This window comes from Dendrobates tinctorius, unplaced genomic scaffold (assembly GCF_039654945.1).
Source record: "Dendrobates tinctorius isolate UK_male_01 unplaced genomic scaffold, ASM3965494v1 ptg000117l, whole genome shotgun sequence".
NCBI classification, from domain to species: Eukaryota; Metazoa; Chordata; class Amphibia; order Anura; family Dendrobatidae; genus Dendrobates; species Dendrobates tinctorius.
The window spans coordinates 1464059-1481967 of record NW_027361785.1 but is presented as its reverse complement, the minus strand read 5'-3'; the positions used below and the strand labels follow the sequence as shown (position 1 = coordinate 1481967).

General features: G+C 45.3%; 1 protein-coding gene and 1 pseudogene across 4 annotated transcripts in view; both read right to left on the bottom strand.

The window, feature by feature from the left end:
• Nucleotides 1–330: 330 nt before the first annotated feature.
• Nucleotides 331–11453, bottom strand: LOC141101478 (carbohydrate sulfotransferase 10-like; annotated as a pseudogene).
• Nucleotides 11454–13113: 1660 nt separating this feature from the next.
• Nucleotides 13114–17909, bottom strand: part of CHST10 (carbohydrate sulfotransferase 10) — a 90018-nt gene continuing 85222 nt past the window's right edge. For all 4 annotated transcript variants that reach the window (XM_073590473.1, XM_073590470.1, XM_073590469.1 and 1 more), the window contains exon 6: nt 13114–15728. In XM_073590473.1, coding sequence (XP_073446574.1) covers nt 15188–15728 — 541 coding nt within the window. In that variant the 3' untranslated portion in view covers nt 13114–15187. The remainder of the gene's footprint in view (nt 15729–17909) is intronic.

Genomic DNA, 17909 nt, shown 5'->3' with positions numbered 1-17909 from the left:
GATCATGCTGCGATTTTTTCCGCGATGCGATTCCGCCGCGGAAAAAAGCGCAGCATTAGCACAGCATGTGTGGAATGCCATAGGAATGCATGGGGGTCGTTCTGTACATGATTTTTAAACGTTTTCGTGCCGAAAATCGCGGCAAAAACGCTTAAAAATCGCATTGTGGGCACACAGCTTGAAGGATTGTTTTTTTGTGTGGTGAACGGATCTTTTTTTTTTACTTTTTATTTATTTATTTTTTTTCTCTACACGGCGTTTACCGATAGGGTTAATCAATTTTGTATTTCAATAGATTGGACTTTAATGAAAAAAGATGGCAATACCAAATATATTTCTTTTTTACTTTATTTGTGAACTGGAGAAAACGTGGGCAAATTGAACTTACGTATTTTTTTCATTTGTAAAAACTTAAATCTTTTTACATTATTTTTCAGCATTCATAGAGGACTTCAAGCCGCAATTGCTTGATCACATTCTATATACAATAACAAAGTATTGCAGCACACAGTGAAAATCTCAGTCTCCGATGGAGGACAGGCTGTGGCTAAGCTTCACAGAAGGATTGAGCTGGCAGCGATGGCGTTCTTCAGCAGGCTCCCAGATGTGATGGTAACCAGTCGGTCCTCTGCGATCGCACCAATGGGGCTGATGGGAGCAGGTATGTGCGCAAAGAAGCGTACAATCCATCAAAGAGATTAAGGCTACTTTCACACTTGCTTTTTTTGCGGTGCGTTTTTTGCGCACACAAACGCATGAAAAACAAATCATGCGTTTGTGTGCTTTTTTTGCGGGTTTTGGTGCGTTTTTTTTAAAAAAAAGCATGCTTTTTTTGCGCATACGTGCGCATTACAATGCGCACGTATGCGCACCCATAGACTACAATGGGTGTTTTGCTGTAAAAAAAACGCATTGCGTGCGCATGCGTTTTTTGGGGGGCAAGTCGGATGCACAAAAAATGCAACAGGATGCATTTTGTGCGCCTGAGGGCACACTACAAAAAAACGCATGCGCATACAAACGCGTACAAACGAATGTGTATGCGCACCTATGCGCACCCATGTAAAAGATAGGGGAAAAAAAACGCATGCTTTTTTGCGATAAAAAACAGCGCAAAAAACGCAAGTATGAAACCAGCCTAACACCTGCATTTAAATGGTTAACAGCTGGAGTAGGAGCTCAGTGCTATCCCCTGCTATTAGAAACAGACGCTGGCTATTTACTATAGCCTGTATGTCACATGCAGCAAGCGAGCGCAGCCCCCGAGACCCCTGCACATATGAAGATTCCTTCCCAAGATGTGAATACAATGTCCTTTTACGGGGAAAAGTGTTAAAATGTTGCAAAAATAGTAAATTTTAATAGTAAGTAGTAAATACTATTTTATTGATGACCATTCCTTAGGATAGGTCATCGATACCAGATTGGTGGTGGTCCTACACACACCACCCCTAACAATCAGCTGCTCCCAGATGTAAACGGTGTATGGAGCGAAACTCTGCAGCTCAGTCACAGTATTTTGTGACAAGTGCTTGGTATTGCAAATCAGCGCCATTACTTTAATAGGAGCTAGAGCTGAAACTCATAACCGCTGATTGATGAACATACTGGATGTTGCACCTCCACCAATCTGATATTGGTAATTTATCAGTCACAGCCTCATTTCAGAGATACTGAAATTTTGCAGCTGTAAACCAAAGTGTCAGTGAGTTTTGCAAAATCATAGTAGTGTAATCTTACCTGTCACAATGACAGAAGTGTGCTTTAATATTGAATTATTTTCTCCAATTTGACAAAACAACTTTGTTCATCCACCCTATACTCCTAGAAATAAGCAATACCTTTATCTAAAGTTCTGCTACAAGAGAAGAAGCTTCCTGGAAGAGTTACAAGTTGAAATCTGTCTGCTCTTGCCCATGGTTATGGCATCACTAGTAGGCTCCATGTAGTTCAGTCATTTCACAAAGAAATAGAGAAACATTAGTAAAGTGCATCCTACTCCATTCTATCCTTATGTTAGTGGCTCTTTCAGAATGACATTGCACTGGAATAAAAAAAAAAATAAGACAAAATATTGCAACACTTGAATGCATTGCTGCGGCGCTGCATGTTCTACAGTGTACCGTATATTGCTAATATGTTTAAGCTGTAAACAAAAATGCTTCTTATTCACATTGGATTTCCAATCCCAACCACCATTATTACTAGAGAGGTCAATCCCCACCAGACAAAATATAATACAGTAGTGCATTAGATACAGCGTTATGTGGGTTAAGTGCAAATTTGATAATGTCAGGAACAACCCACCCACTGTATACTCTCCTTACGTGATCAAATAAAACTTCAGTAGTGTCTTCAGTTACAGTTGCAGAATGATCATGAATCCAACAAATGTAGCGCCATATTAATTAAACAAAAAGGTTGGTTCTTTATATCCAAAAAGCTTGAAGTATCCTTCAAATCTTTCATAAAGACGTTTGATGTCCCTCTTGGCTACTTTGGAAAAGTAATATTCCACTTTTGATTGGTTGTATTTTGTGAATCCTGGCGGTATAGAGGGGTAAGACACTAGTCTATCGATTCCCGCTTCTCTTAAGATGTAAGGAGCATCCTCCTCCAGAGTCTCATGGTGCCCTACGACATTGTAATTTATTTCACAAGGGGCACAAAGTTCCACATAAGTTACCCAGTGGATTATATGGTCCCCAAACTGGAGATCTAGAAACTTGTGGTTTGGGTCACCGAGGTATCGCACAAAGTCTTGAAATTGCAGTCCACCCCGAGATTCTGTGCGATACTTCCGGTACTTGCGGATAATGACTGGAGCAATCAAAACGGGGATTGCGTACAAACTTATCTTTATATGCAGAAATTATTCTCTCAAAGGGATCTCTGACAATAAGAAACTTGAAGTAAGAATTCAGCCTGAAAAAAATGGAAATGAAAAATTATGAGAAATTATTATATACAAGTGCAGCAAGGTGTATTGCATATGTTGTACAGAAAATCTAATTTCTTTCAAATGCCAGTATAACTTTGGTTGGATGACCAATAACAACTGCTGAAATCATCATTCAGTATAATGTTACACAGCGCTCAATCACACAACCATCACCGCCATGCTCTCTTATCTCTAGGGTGCCAACCTCCGCGGTCTGGTAGTGCCACAGCTAAGGAACAATCAGGGTGCATCATTTGGATCCATAATTGTTTAAACCTTACTAATGAACCAATAAATATGCTTTTAGGGGATTTTTCTGGTAGCTGGAAATCACTATATATACACCAGACATATGGTAAAGTATGAACACATGTTACCCAAAGACTGTGGAGGACATGTGCGCTGATTATATATAAATTCTAGATAAAGTACCATATATACTCGTGTGTAAGCAAAGATTTTCAGTCCATTTTTTGGGCTGAAAGTCCCCCTCTCGGCTTATACGCGAGTCATATACGGGGGTCGGAAGGGGAGTGGGGGTGTCAGAGACCATATTCACCCCCTCCTGGCACAGTCTCCTCAGCCCCTGCTTCCCCCATGATCTCAGTGTCCCAGCTGTTCCTGCATTCAGCGGTCACGTGGTACCGCACATTAAACTCATGAATATGCACATATTTAATGAGCGGTACCACGTGACCGCTGAATGCAGGAACAGCTGGGACGCCGAGATCGTGCGGGAAGCAGGGGCTGAAGCGACCGTGCGCCAGGAGGGGGATATGTATGACGGGGGAGGATGGGGAGCAGAGCAATATTTACCAGTCCCAGTCTCCGTTCCATCGCTGTCTCCCAGGTCCTCTGGCTGTGACATTCAGCGGAGGGCGCGATGACATAGTCAGCTCGAGAGTGACCGTGGTGACGGTTACAGGTAACGGCTTGCCATCCACCGAGGTGATCACATGCAGATCTTCAAGGGTGACGACAGGAATCCGAAACTTGTCCACCTCTTCCATCCGAATGAAGTTGCCCGCCGCACCCGAGTCCACATACGCCTCCATAGATCTACGCTCCCGACCTAGGAGAATTAAAGCTGAGATAGTAAGGGGTAGAGAGGGAACAGAGTCACCTAGGGAGGCCTCTCTTACCTGGCCTAGGCGGAAGAGATTCCCGGCCTCTCCAGACAGAAACGCAGAAAGTGGTTGGTTCCACAAAGAGGCATAATCCTTGCTCTAATCTTTCCCTGCGCCGCAGCTCCGATAGCTTAACGCGATCCACCTGCTTAGGCTCCGGGGCAGAACTACTGGCAGGTTTGGACGAACGAGGGCTGGGTTGAACCTAGACGGGCCTCTCTCCCTGACTGTCTTGTGGGAGTGTTCCTGGAACCGTAAGTCAATACGAGTAGCCAGGGATATAAGGTCCTCTAAAGAGGTGGTGGTGTCCCAACCAGCAAGCTCATCCTTGATTTTCCCCTGAAAGCCCCCTCCATAAGGCCCCTACCAACACCTCCTTATTCCACCCCAGCTCAGAGGCCAGTGTCCGGAAGCGAATAGCGTACTGCCCACGGTAAGAGTTCCCTGTCGGAGATTGAAAAGGGACTCCGTGGTGGAGGCCAGACACCCGGGCTCGTCAAAGACCCGGCGGAAAGTATCCAGGAAGTCTTGTAGGCTGGATACCAGCGGATCATCCCGCTCCCACAGGGGGTTCACCCATGCCAAAGCCTCCCCTCGAGATGGGACACGATAAATGCCACCTTAGCCCTATCAGACGGGTATTGCTGGGGCAGCAACTCGAAATGTAGGCGGCACTGGTTAAGAAACCCCCGGCACAATTTGGGATCCCCGCTATACCTAGGAGGCTTCCCCAAACGTGGCGGTGGGTGAGGTGCAGGGACACGGAGCGGGGCAGAGGCCGCTGCGGACGACTGCAGGGACAGCAAACGGTCAACAGACGCCATGTAATTTAGAATATGGGACTGGGTATCCAGCTGCTGCGCGAGCTCCTGTTGGAGTCCCGCCAGCAGAGGGGTGCTACCTGGATCGGAGGTTTGAATGGTGGATAACCAAGTGTCCACGGACTTCATAAAAGCCATAATCCGGGTTTGGTTCTCCCGCAAAAAGAGTAGTTCTTTTTGGGTGGCTGCCAAGCACCAGCGGGGACCATGGCCTGATTATACTGTCAAGTGTAGCAAGAATGGACCGTCTGGGTCACGGTACCAGGATCCCTGGGGCGAGCTGGCCAGGTGGTGCCAACCCCTATACAGGGACCGTTAGGAGCAGGCCCGAAGGAGTCGAATACCACGACAGCTGAGACAAACAAGGCAAAGGGTCAGGAGCGACCGGAGTCAGGAGTGACCGGAGTCGGGAACGACTGGAGACAGGAGTGATCAGACGGGGACAGAGTACCGTACGCAAGGCACACGATAATCAGGTGCCTCCATGAGGGAGGAGCCGCCTGATATACCCTGTGCTGGAGCTTGATTGGTAATCACTCCACAGGGCAGGTGCAGCAGGGGTTAACTGAGGGGAAGAGCACGCGCCCGTGGCCTAAGGCGCATGCCCGGGACAGGAGCAGAGGAGGAAGCCTTGTGCAGGGCAGGAGACCGGGGGTGCCGCGCGGCGGCTGTAACGGTGAGGGGGGAGACCCAGGGAGCAGGAAAAGTGGGACCCGGCATGACAGGTGGCGCCGGTACCAACCTGACAGGCGGCACCGTGACACCGTCCAGACCCCTCAGGGCTCCGGATAATGGATAAATAAATTGACTGGAGCTCCTGGGTCCTGCTTCCTTTCACATTGCCGGCTAGCTCCGCCCCAGTGAAAAAGAGTTCTATGTCTGAAAAAAAGTGACTATTCTGAACAAAAAAGTTAATGAGTTCATGAAATATGAACAATTGCTAATGTATAAACAGTGAGGGGAGCTGAATTGGTCTGGAATAGTTAACCTAAGACATTGGCAGTGCATTCCGTAGGTCAGCAACACTGAGTTGGTCAGGCATTGTTCAATTTCTCACATTGGTCAGGCAATGTTTACTTACTTGTACACAAAGGTCAAGGGCATTGAGATGATCAAGCAATGTTTACTTTTAAACATATCACTAATTTAATTAGTCTGCACTAATCCTGACTGCCATTCTCAGATGGGGAAACATTTTGAGAAGACATTTTGGTGTAAACTTGATAAAATCACATAAATAATTGGGTTTCACATACTGCTTTTCACTAAAAATGCAGCAAATAAATGATAGTATGTTTTTTGCTGCTTGTTTTGCACTTTCCAATTGCCTTCTACGAGTGAAAAATGCTGCAAAAATGCTGAAACAACATGCTGCAGTTGTTTTTTTTTTTTTAAAAAAGCAGTAGTTTTCCAAGTCAGTCAGGAAAAAAAAAAACGGATTACTTACCGGTAATACTCTTTTGTAGAGCCACGACAGCACCCACTGAGAGAGGGGATCCGCCCCTAGGAACAGGAAACCTACAGAGAGATAAAAAGGGGCGGTCCCCCTCGCTCCCTCAGTTGGATTACAGAGAACAAGTGGAACCGCCACACAAGCTTTAGTCAATTTGCTCAGTAAGCGATTCTAATGTATATAATATATCCCATAGGCCCGTGCCCATATACCAATCATACATATCCTCCATCCTAGTGTCGAGTGCCCATATACCCATCACATCCTCCATCCCATAGTCCCATGCCCATACACCATCACACTTCCTCCAACCCATAGTCCCATGCCCATATATCCATCATACATATTCGCCATCCCATAGTCGAGTGCACATATACCAATCACACATCCTTCATCTCATAGTCCCATGCCCATATACCCATCATACATATCCTCGATCCCATAGTCCCATGCCCATATACCCATCATACTTATCCACCATCCCATAGTCCCGTGCCCATATACCCGTCATCCATATCCTCCATCCCATAGTCCAGTGCCCATATACCCGTCATACATATCCTCCATCCCATAGTCAACCATTATGACATCATAATGAGCGGCGGGGCTTGCAACCTATGATGACATCAGCATCACCTGATTATGTAGATAGGGGCAAAATTGTTTGGTGAATTGGAACGCGCGGGGTTAAAATTTCGCCTCACAACATAGCCTAGGACACTCTGAGTCCAGATGTGTGACTGTGCCAAATTTTGTGGCTGTAGCTGCGACGGTGCGGATGCCAATCTCGGACATACACCCATACACACAATTGAGCTTTATATATTAGATATACACACACACACACACACACACACACATATATATATATACACATACACACACACATTTTTTGCTACATTTCACATTTATATACAGCTTCTATCCTTCACCCATCAGAGTGAACCACGTGTAGATATATCAAGGGAGGGAAGTGAGCGGGTGCTGTCGTGGCTCTACAAAAGAGTATTACCGGTAAGTAATCCGGTTTATTCTCTTCACCACGACAGCACCCACTGAGAGATTTTCAGAGATAATCACCTGGGAGGGCCCACCGTGTTAAGGACAGATCTACCAAAGGCCAAGTCATCGGAAGACGACAAATCTAGCCTGTAGTGATTATAAAAGGCAGAAGGAGAAGACCAGGTTGCGGCCTTACATATTAGCTCAATTGGGACATCCGTCCTTTCGGCCCAGGAAGAAGATATGGCTCCTGCAGAATGTGCCCTCACGCCCTGTGGCGGGCCTTCTCCTTTTTTTGCCGAATATGCCAATGCGTTTCTGATCCACACTTCTTGTTACCCTGGAAAGAGAGACAAAAAGAGCCCTGCTCTGCCTCCAAGGCCTAGAGTTACCTATATAGACTAAGATGGCCCCCCCTTTACGTCTAGGCCATGCTATCTTTCCTTCTCTGGTGTTGCCGGGCTATCATAAAAAAGAGGGAAGGTAGATTTTTTGGATCTATGGAATTTAGCAGCCATTCTAGGGAGGTAGGACGGGTCCGTCTTTGACACTATTCTGCCCTGAAATATTGTCAGGAAGGAGGATCTATTGACAGGGCCTGGAGATCATGCATCCTCCTTGCCGATACTAGAGCTACCAATAAGGCGGCTTTCAATGAAACGCACTTTATTGAGGTCAAGTGTATGGGCCCGAATGGTCCCTGTGTGAAAGCATCTAGGACTAAGCTAAGGTCCCCAAGGCGGTCTTTGAAGAATGTGAACCGGGTTTGCTTGCAGGCAAGCAGAGAAAGATCGAGCCACCCCTTCGTTGCCCGCACGTTATAATTATACTTGGCCTCCAGAGCAGAAACTTGGAATTTTAGGGTGTTACCTGCAAGTCCGAACTCACGCCCTTCCTGCTGGAACTCTAGTATGGCAAGGATAAAGACCCTCCCCGGATAGGTCTGCTGAATGGAACGTTTAAAGTTTTTCCTGCAAGAGGGTGCCAATTAAGTCATCTGCTTAGCTTCAGTAACTGCCCCTCAAAGTACATGCCGTGAGGCGTAGACCTTTGACTTGAGGGTGTAACAGGGTCCTTGTGAGCGCAGGTCCCGATCCAGAGGGAGAACCCATGACATGGCTCTCAGCCATGAAACCCACGGCTTTTTGGCCCCACCGGCTATTAAGATGACTCTGGCTCCTTATTACCTCATCATCCTGGTAACAGCTGGCGACCATAACATTGGAGGGTCTGGTGAACCGTCCAAGGGTTTAGAAGGGCGTCGAGTACATCCGAAGTGTCTTGCCCTGTACAGTGGAGCGAACCTTTCGACCCGTCTATTGTAGCGAACAGATCTATCTCCGGCATGCCCCATATAGTCGCTATCATCCTGAAGATGCCCTGGCTGAGCACCCATCCCCCTTGATGCCGGGTAGGGTGGCTGAGGTGATGTGCTCCGGAATTTTCCACTCCTCTGATATGGAGCGCAACCAGGAACAGGCTCTGAAGTTGTTTATTACCCTGACAAAAACGGGTTAATAGGAACAACAGGTGTGTTTTGGCTCTCTGCAGGATTCTCTCTGCGGTAGATATCACAGTTCTTGACCGTATTCCTCCTCATACTATGAAGGTACCATATCAAACCATGAAGCATCCTGAAGTGATATGAGGCCCTATGAAGTACCATGAAGCACTAAGTAACATGAGGTACCATGAAGCACCATGAAGTACTCTGAAGCAATGTGAAGTACCATGAGGTACCATGAAGCACTATGAAGTACCATGAAGTACCATGAAGCACTATGAAGTACTGTGATGCAATATGAAGCACTATGAAGTACTGTGAAGGTACTATAAAAGTACCATGAAGTAATATGAAGCACTATGAAGTACTATGATGCAATCTGAAGTACTATGGAGCAATACTAAGTATGACGTAGTACTATGAAGTACCATGAAGCAATATGTATTATGAAACAAAAAAGATGCACGATGCAGCACTATTCAGTACTATTATGCCATCTGAAGTACTATGATGCAATACTAAATATGATGAAGTACCCTGAAGCAATATGAAGTACTATAACTTACTATGATGCAACAAGAAGCACAATGAAGTCCTATGACATACTATGGCGTACCATGCAGCAATATTATGCGCTATGACATACTATTATGTACTATGGTGAAACAAGAAGTACCACAAGGTACTATGACATACAATGATGTACTATGACCTATCATGAAGTACCATGAAGCAATCTGATGAGCTATGGCACACTATGATGCATTATGATGCAACCAGAAGTACTATGAAGTACTATAAAATATCATGAAGTACCACGAAGCAAATATGACGTACCATGAATAATATCATTGGCTGCGTGTGCATCACTATTTGCGCTTTTTCTTTTTTTTTTATTCATCTTTGGTGCATGTTTGCACCGGGCCGTAGTATTTGGTAATTTATACAGTGGTGTCCACCTTTCACTGCATATCTTTCGTACTATGAAGCACCATGAAGTACCTTGAAGTACTATGAATTACCATAAAGTATTCTACGATGCAGTACGATTCATAGAGGCGCTATGACGTAATACGATACATCCAGACTCTATTATACCATATGATATACATAGGCCCCATGGGGTACAGATAGACTTATGTCCCCGCTTGAAGGTGCTAAACAAGAGACCAGGCCCACAGTTACATTCAAGGGGGCACCCCTCAGAGTTCCAGATAACCTCCACTCAATGGTACATCTCAATTGTCAGAGTGACCTCACCCGAAGGAGCCAATTAACGAACTGCAGCTGGTAATCTTCACAGATACAATGCGCTGCTGAAGTCCCCCATAAGGCTCTCAGCACATGAAATTGTGTGTGCCCTTAGGACTGCTACCAGTATGCTGCTGTTTACCAGGATCTATGACTGGTATTCCATTCTTGTACTTGCCTGGCTTCCACCTACTTAGCTGCTGCCATCTAACGAGAGCAGTCACACTCGGACTGGAATGGCTGCCGACCCTCGGAGAGCAGGAGGAAGAGTGAGTGAACTCCTGCACACTGCTTCACTGACCCCTGCCGGGTGCTGTAGCCACCAATTGCAAGCCGAGGGTCTAGCTATACTGAGCTTCCCCTTCAGGGAACAGGGTGAGGTTAGTGCACTTTTTTATTTTTTTTCACACATCAACCAGACTAGGGATTTTCAGATGATCTCCCATCTGAAAATCCATAGTCTGGTTGATGTGTGAAAAAAAATAAAAAAGTGCACTAACCTCACCCTGTTCCCTGAAGGGGAAGCTCAGTATAGCTAGACCCTCGGCTTGCAATTGGGTGCTCAGCAGCCACCTAACGAGAGCAGCCCCGCATCTCCTTGATGATTAACACATGGTACCGGCTGTGGAAACGCAGCCTAAGATGTGGTCTGCTTCACCGTGTACCACCTCTTTCCGGGGAACCATTCTGTCTAGAGCGTCCACTCTTTCTGCTGCTCTGTGGTAGCACCTCCACCACTTCATGTGGGTGTACCTTGCACCGCCATACGAGGCATTCTGAGACGTGGTTCGCTTTCCCGTTTACCACTTTTATCCGTGGCCATACAAGGCTTTTAACTGCAGACCCTCTGCGCAAATGCGCGCTTGTTACATTCCAGCCGTATCGTGCTGCATCCGTGAGCACGGATGGCCTCACCTGGCCCCTGCCTCATGCCGTCATTATCAGCCGAGGGGGGAGTCAATCTGCCTCGGCTTTCATCGTCCATCTGAGACTCAGGCCCACCATGCCAAGCCCCCGGCTGCTGGCCTTCTGCGCCTCTCATACGCGCCAGGATGGCCTCTCCCGGTCTAAGCTGTCGGACCGGAACCAGTTCCACTCCAGCCATATGCTGCATCACCATGCCAAGCCCCCGGCTGTGGCCTTCTGCACCTCTCATACGCGCCAGGTCGGCCTCTCCCGGTCTACGCTGTCGGACCGGAGCCAGTTCTACTCCAGCCATACGCTGCATCAACCATGCCAAGCCCCCGGCTGCTGGCCTTCTGCGCCGTGCTGCGCCCCTCATACGCGCCAGGTCGGCATCTCTCGGTCTACCCTGTCGGTGCCAGGAGTCAGGAATGGAATCAGCGTTCAGCATCTTACCGCATTCCGCATCATACCTGGGGATTCCGGTAGCCTTGACGCCGAGTCGTGCTCTTACCCTGAGCCAGGATGCTCTGGTCCGTAATGCTTCGTCCCCCAAGGGAAGTCTCCATATGTGCCGGCTCCTGCCGTTCTATGCACCGTACGTGAGCCAGTCACATCATTACCAGGCCTCACACTGCATTACCAGCTGAGTGGGGAGTTGAATATCAGATCTCCCCCGAACGCTGCTTCCAGCTCTGCGGCCCCTGTAGCTCATATGGATGCTGTACAGACGGCAACCAGGCCAGGTATCCTCTTTCGAGCTTCTTTCTCTCTATGGGTTCCTTCTAGGAACAGGAAACCAACTAAGGGAGCGAGGGGGACCGCCCCTTTTATCTCTCTGTAGGTTTCCTGTTCCTAGGGGCGGATCCCCTCTCTCAGTGGGTGCTGTCGTGGCGAAGAGAAAAAAAAAACTGTGTGCACGCATGAGAATTTTGAAATCTCATAGGTTTCGCTAGTACTGTAAAAAATAGCTTTTAAATTTTCATAATAAATGCAGCAAAAACATAACCTTATTAACCAGCTGAATCTGCTGAGTTCTGACTAAAGGAAACAAAGTCAGGACCAGGATTAAGACAAGACCCAACCAACTCATGTGCCTTTAACTGTTGTGTGGTCTCCCTCTATTGGAGGTATGCCACTGGAGCTATAGTTCAGCTTCATTCCGTGTCTTTCAACTTTTTTTTGAAAAATTCTGTGAAAGGTGTCACTGTAAAGTTTACATTAAAAATATAAAACATCCAATAAACAAAGTTTTTTTTAGCTGTTTTTCTCCATGACAGTATGCTGTAGCTATTGCATTTCGCCCATAGTCTACATAAAAGTTCATGTTTTAACCGTGGCAAAATAACAGCCATCAGCATAATACTTGAAATGCTTGCTGATTTAGTTTTTCTTTTACACAGGTTTAACCAAAGTCCAAATACTGCAAGGCCAAAAATGATTCAAAATATTGTAGACATTATTTTTTGCTTTGTATCACCATTTTCCAAGACCCCTAAGGGTAAGTTCACACTAGACATTTTTTCAGCTTTTTCTTCTGCAGCAAAACCTGATCTCTTGGCAGGAAAGAAGCTGCAGAAAAAAAAGCATGTTATTCTTGCATGTTTTGCGGCGGCTAAGGCATGCTAGATTTGTCTCTTGTGCATGCTGATAAAGTTTAGTGTTTGAGAAAAAAAGTCCTATTCCATAGAATCAGGTTTTGGCAAAAAAAAAAAAAAATTGTAGCAAAACATGATACACCTGCGTTTTTTCACTACCCATTCTAGTCAATGGCTGAAAAACGCTGAAAGAAGCGACATGCTCTATGTCCTAAAAAAAAATGCAAGGCACAGGAGATTTCTGAAATCTCAGACATAACTGATACTGTAAAAAGCAGCTGAAAAATAGCATAAAAAAATGCAGCAAAAATGCCTAGTGTGAACTTAGCCTAACAGCTTCATTTTTGTGTTGAAGGGGCTGATTGAAGGATTGTCTTTTGTGTGGTGAACGGATCTTATTTTTTTTTTTTACTTTTTATTTATTTTTTTCTCTACATGGCGTTTACCGAAAGGGTTAATCAATTTTGTATTTCAATAGATTGGACTTTAATGAAAAAAGACGGCAATACCAAATATATTTCTTTTTTACTTTATTTGTGAACTGGAGAAAACGTGGGCAAATTGAACTTACGTATTTTTTTCATTTGTAAAAACTTAAATCTTTTTACATTATTTTTCAGCATTCATAGAGGACTTCAAGCCGCAATTGCTTGATCACATTCTATATACAATAACAAAGTATTGCAGCACACAGTGAAAATCTCAGTCTCCGATGGAGCACAGGCTGTGGCTAAGCTTCACAGAAGGATTGAGCTGGCAGCGATGGCGTTCTTCAGCAGGCTCCCAGATGTGATGGTAACCAGTCGGTCCTCTGCGATCGCACCAATGGGGCTGATGGGAGCAGGTATGTGCGCAAAGAAGCGTGCAATCCATCAAAGAGATTAAGGCTACTTTCACACTTGCTTTTTTTGCGGTGCGTTTTTTGCGCACACAAACGCATGAAAAACAAATCATGCGTTTGTGTGCTTTTTTTGCGGGTTTTGGTGCGTTTTTTTTAAAAAAAAGCATGCTTTTTTTGCGCATACGTGCGCATTACAATGCGCACGTATGCGCACCCATAGACTACAATGGGTGTTTTGCTGTAAAAAAAACGCATTGCGTGCGCATGCGTTTTTTGGGGGGCAAGTCGGATGCACAAAAAATGCAACAGGATGAATTTTGTGCGCCTGAGGGCACACTACAAAAAAACGCATGCGCATACAAACGCGTACAAACGAATGTGTATGCGCACCTATGCGCACCCATGTAAAAGATAGGGGAAAAAAAACGCATGCTTTTTTGCAATAAAAAACAGCGCAAAAAACGCAAGTATGAAACCAGCCTAACACCTGCATTTAAATGGTTAACAGCTGGAGTAGGAGCTCAGTGCTATCCCCTGCTATTAGAAACAGACGCTGGCTATTTAATATAGCCTGTATGTCACATGCAGCAAGCGAGCGCAGCCCCCGAGACCCCTGCACATATGAAGATTCCTTCCCAAGATGTGAATACAATGTCCTTTTACGGGGAAAAGTGTTAAAATGTTGCAAAAATAGTAAATTTTAATAGTAAGTAGTAAATACTATTTTATTGATGACCATTCCTTAGGATAGGTCATCGATACCAGATTGGTGGTGGTCCTACACACACCACCCCTAACAATCAGCTGCTCCCAGATGTAAACGGTGTATGGAGCGAAACTCTGCAGCTCAGTCACAGTATTTTGTGACAAGTGCTTGGTATTGCAAATCAGCGCCATTACTTTAATAGGAGCTAGAGCTGAAACTCATAACCGCTGATTGATGAACATACTGGATGTTGCACCTCCACCAATCTGATATTGGTAATTTATCAGTCACAGCCTCATTTCAGAGATACTGAAATTTTGCAGCTGTAAACCAAAGTGTCAGTGAGTTTTGCAAAATCATAGTAGTGTAATCTTACCTGTCACAATGACAGAAGTGTGCTTTAATATTGAATTATTTTCTCCAATTTGACAAAACAACTTTGTTCATCCACCCTATACTCCTAGAAATAAGCAATACCTTTATCTAAAGTTCTGCTACAAGAGAAGAAGCTTCCTGGAAGAGTTACAAGTTGAAATCTGTCTGCTCTTGCCCATGGTTATGGCATCACTAGTAGGCTCCATGTAGTTCAGTCATTTCACAAAGAAATAGAGAAACATTAGTAAAGTGCATCCTACTCCATTCTATTCTTATGTTAGTGGCTCTTTCAGAATGACATTGCACTGGAATAAAAAAAAAAATAAGACAAAATATTGCAACACTTGAATGCATTGCTGCGGCGCTGCATGTTCTACAGTGTACCGTATATTGCTAATATGTTTAAGCTGTAAACAAAAATGCTTCTTATTCACATTGGATTTCCAATCCCAACCACCATTATTACTAGAGAGGTCAATCCCCACCAGACAAAATATAATACAGTAGTGCATTAGATACAGCGTTATGTGGGTTAAGTGCAAATTTGATAATGTCAGGAACAACCCACCCACTGTATACTCTCCTTACGTGATCAAATAAAACTTCAGTAGTGTCTTCAGTTACAGTTGCAGAATGATCATGAATCCAACAAATGTAGCGCCATATTAATTAAACAAAAAGGTTGGTTCTTTATATCCAAAAAGCTTGAAGTCTCCTTCAAATCTTTCATAAAGACGTTTGATGTCCCTCTTGGCTACTTTGGAAAAGTAATATTCCACTTTTGATTGGTTGTATTTTGTGATTCCTGGCGGTATAGAGGGGTAAGACACTAGTCTATCGATTCCCGCTTCTCTTAAGATGTAAGGAGCATCCTCCTCCAGAGTCTCATGGTGCCCTACGACATTGTAATTTATTTCACAAGGGGCACAAAGTTCCACATAAGTTACCCAGTGGATTATATGGTCCCCAAACTGGAGATCTAGAAACTTGTGGTTTGGGTCACCGAGGTATCGCACAAAGTCTTGAAATTGCAGTCCACCCCGAGATTCTGTGCGATACTTCCGGTACTTGCGGATAATGACTGGAGCAATGTTGTGCTTGTACCATGGCTCAAAACGGGGATTGCGTACAAACTTATCTTTATATGCAGAAATTATTCTCTCAAAGGGATCTCTGACAATAAGAAACTTGAAGTAAGAATTCAGCCTGAAAAAAATGGAAATGAAAAATTCTGAGAAATTATTATATACAAGTGCAGCAAGGTGTATTGCATATGTTGTACAGAAAATCTAATTTCTATCAAATGCCAGTATAACTTTGGTTGGATGACCAATAACAACTGCTGAAATCATCATTCAGTATAATGTTACACAGCGCTCAATCACACAACCATCACCGCCATGCTCTCTTATCTCTAGGGTGCCAACCTCCGCGGTCTGGTAGTGCCACAGCTAAGGAACAATCAGGGTGCATCATTTGGATCCATAATTGTTTAAACCTTACTAATGAACCAATAAATATGCTTTTAGGGGATTTTTCTGGTAGCTGGAAATCACTATATATACACCAGACATATGGTAAAGTATGAACACATGTTACCCAAAGACTGTGGAGGACATGTGCGCTGATTATATATAAATTCTAGATAAAGTACCATATATACTCGTGTGTAAGCAAAGATTTTCAGTCCATTTTTTGGGCTGAAAGTCCCCCTCTCGGCTTATACGCGAGTCATATACGGGGGTCGGAAGGGGAGTGGGGGTGTCAGAGACCATACTCACCCCCTCCTGGCACAGTCTCCTCAGCCCCTGCTTCCCCCATGATCTCAGTGTCCCAGCTGTTCCTGCATTCAGCGGTCACGTGGTACCGCACATTAAACTCATGAATATGCACATATTTAATGAGCGGTACCACGTGACCGCTGAATGCAGGAACAGCTGGGACGCCGAGATCGTGCGGGAAGCAGGGGCTGAAGCGACCGTGCGCCAGGAGGGGGATATGTATGACGGGGGAGGATGGGGAGCAGAGCAATATTTACCAGTCCCAGTCTCCGTTCCATCGCTGTCTCCCAGGTCCTCTGGCTGTGACATTCAGCGGAGGGCGCGATGACGTAGTCAGTGCGCGCCCTCTGCTAACGTCACTGCATAGGACTCGGGAGACAGCGATGGAGCGGGGAACAGTAAATATAGCCAGTGCCAGGGGCTACACCGGCACCTGGCCCCCAGCAATGGAGAGGCGAGTATGTGTGTTTTTTTTTCTTCTTATACAGCAGCAGCATATGGGGGGGGGTATTTTATGTATGGAGCATCTATTTGGGACACCATTAACCCTTATTCAGCAATATATGGGGGGTATTTATCTATGGAGCTTCTTTTTGGACCACCATTAACCCCTGTGCAGCACCACCCTCGGCTTATACAGTCAATAAGTTTTCCCAGTTTTTTGTGGCAAAAGAAAGATGTGAAAGATTTGCCATGTTGCTATACCTCTTTTGTCCCCATTTGAAAGGCATGTAGAAGGTGACAAATTTTCTCCCAGCTGGAAATTTAGTTTACTACTGCAATATTATACTGATCACTAAACGCACTCAATCGCAATATGATGCAAAGACTAACAAAAGGACACACAACATTTTCAGCCTGACAAAATCGCCCCAAAGTGCCAACCACTAGTGCTGGACTATCAAACTGCATACTGGCATGACAGGGAGTCAGACATTCAGGACAAGGAATTGAATAGTAGCAGGAATAATCATATGGATTGCATATAATAAGGCACGAGAATCGGGACAGATTCTTATCATGTTAGGCTGATATGTTCATCAAAAGCTACTCATACCTACAGCCAAAGTTGAGGGCAGCCAGACCATGCTTTTCTATGAAACTACTTAAATAGAAAAACAGTAAATGCTTTCTGATAATTTTCTGATAAACATAAGCTGTTAGGGTACCGTTACACCTAGCAATGCACCAGCGATCCCGACTACCGATATGACGCGGTCAGGATCGCTGGTGCGTCGCTAGGTGGTCGCTAGTCAGCTGCCACACAGGCAGATCTCACCAGCGACATCGCTGGGGACGGGGATCGCTACTTACCTGTCAGACGCGGCGATCCTGACGTCCTCCCGCCCGGCTCCACGCGTCGTTCGTCGGCACCGCAGGAAGTGGCCGACGAGGAATGGTCCAGGAGCTTCTCGCGCGATCAGCGATAACCAGCGGGGTAGCCGGTCGGAGGTAAGTATCACATGCAGCGATATCGCTAGCAATATCGCTGCAACGTCACAAAATCGGTGACTTTACAGCGATATTGATAGCGATATCGCAGTGTGTAACGGGGGCTTTAGGCAAGATAAATTGGTTTAGAGGGAATCAGTCAGCAGGTTTTTGT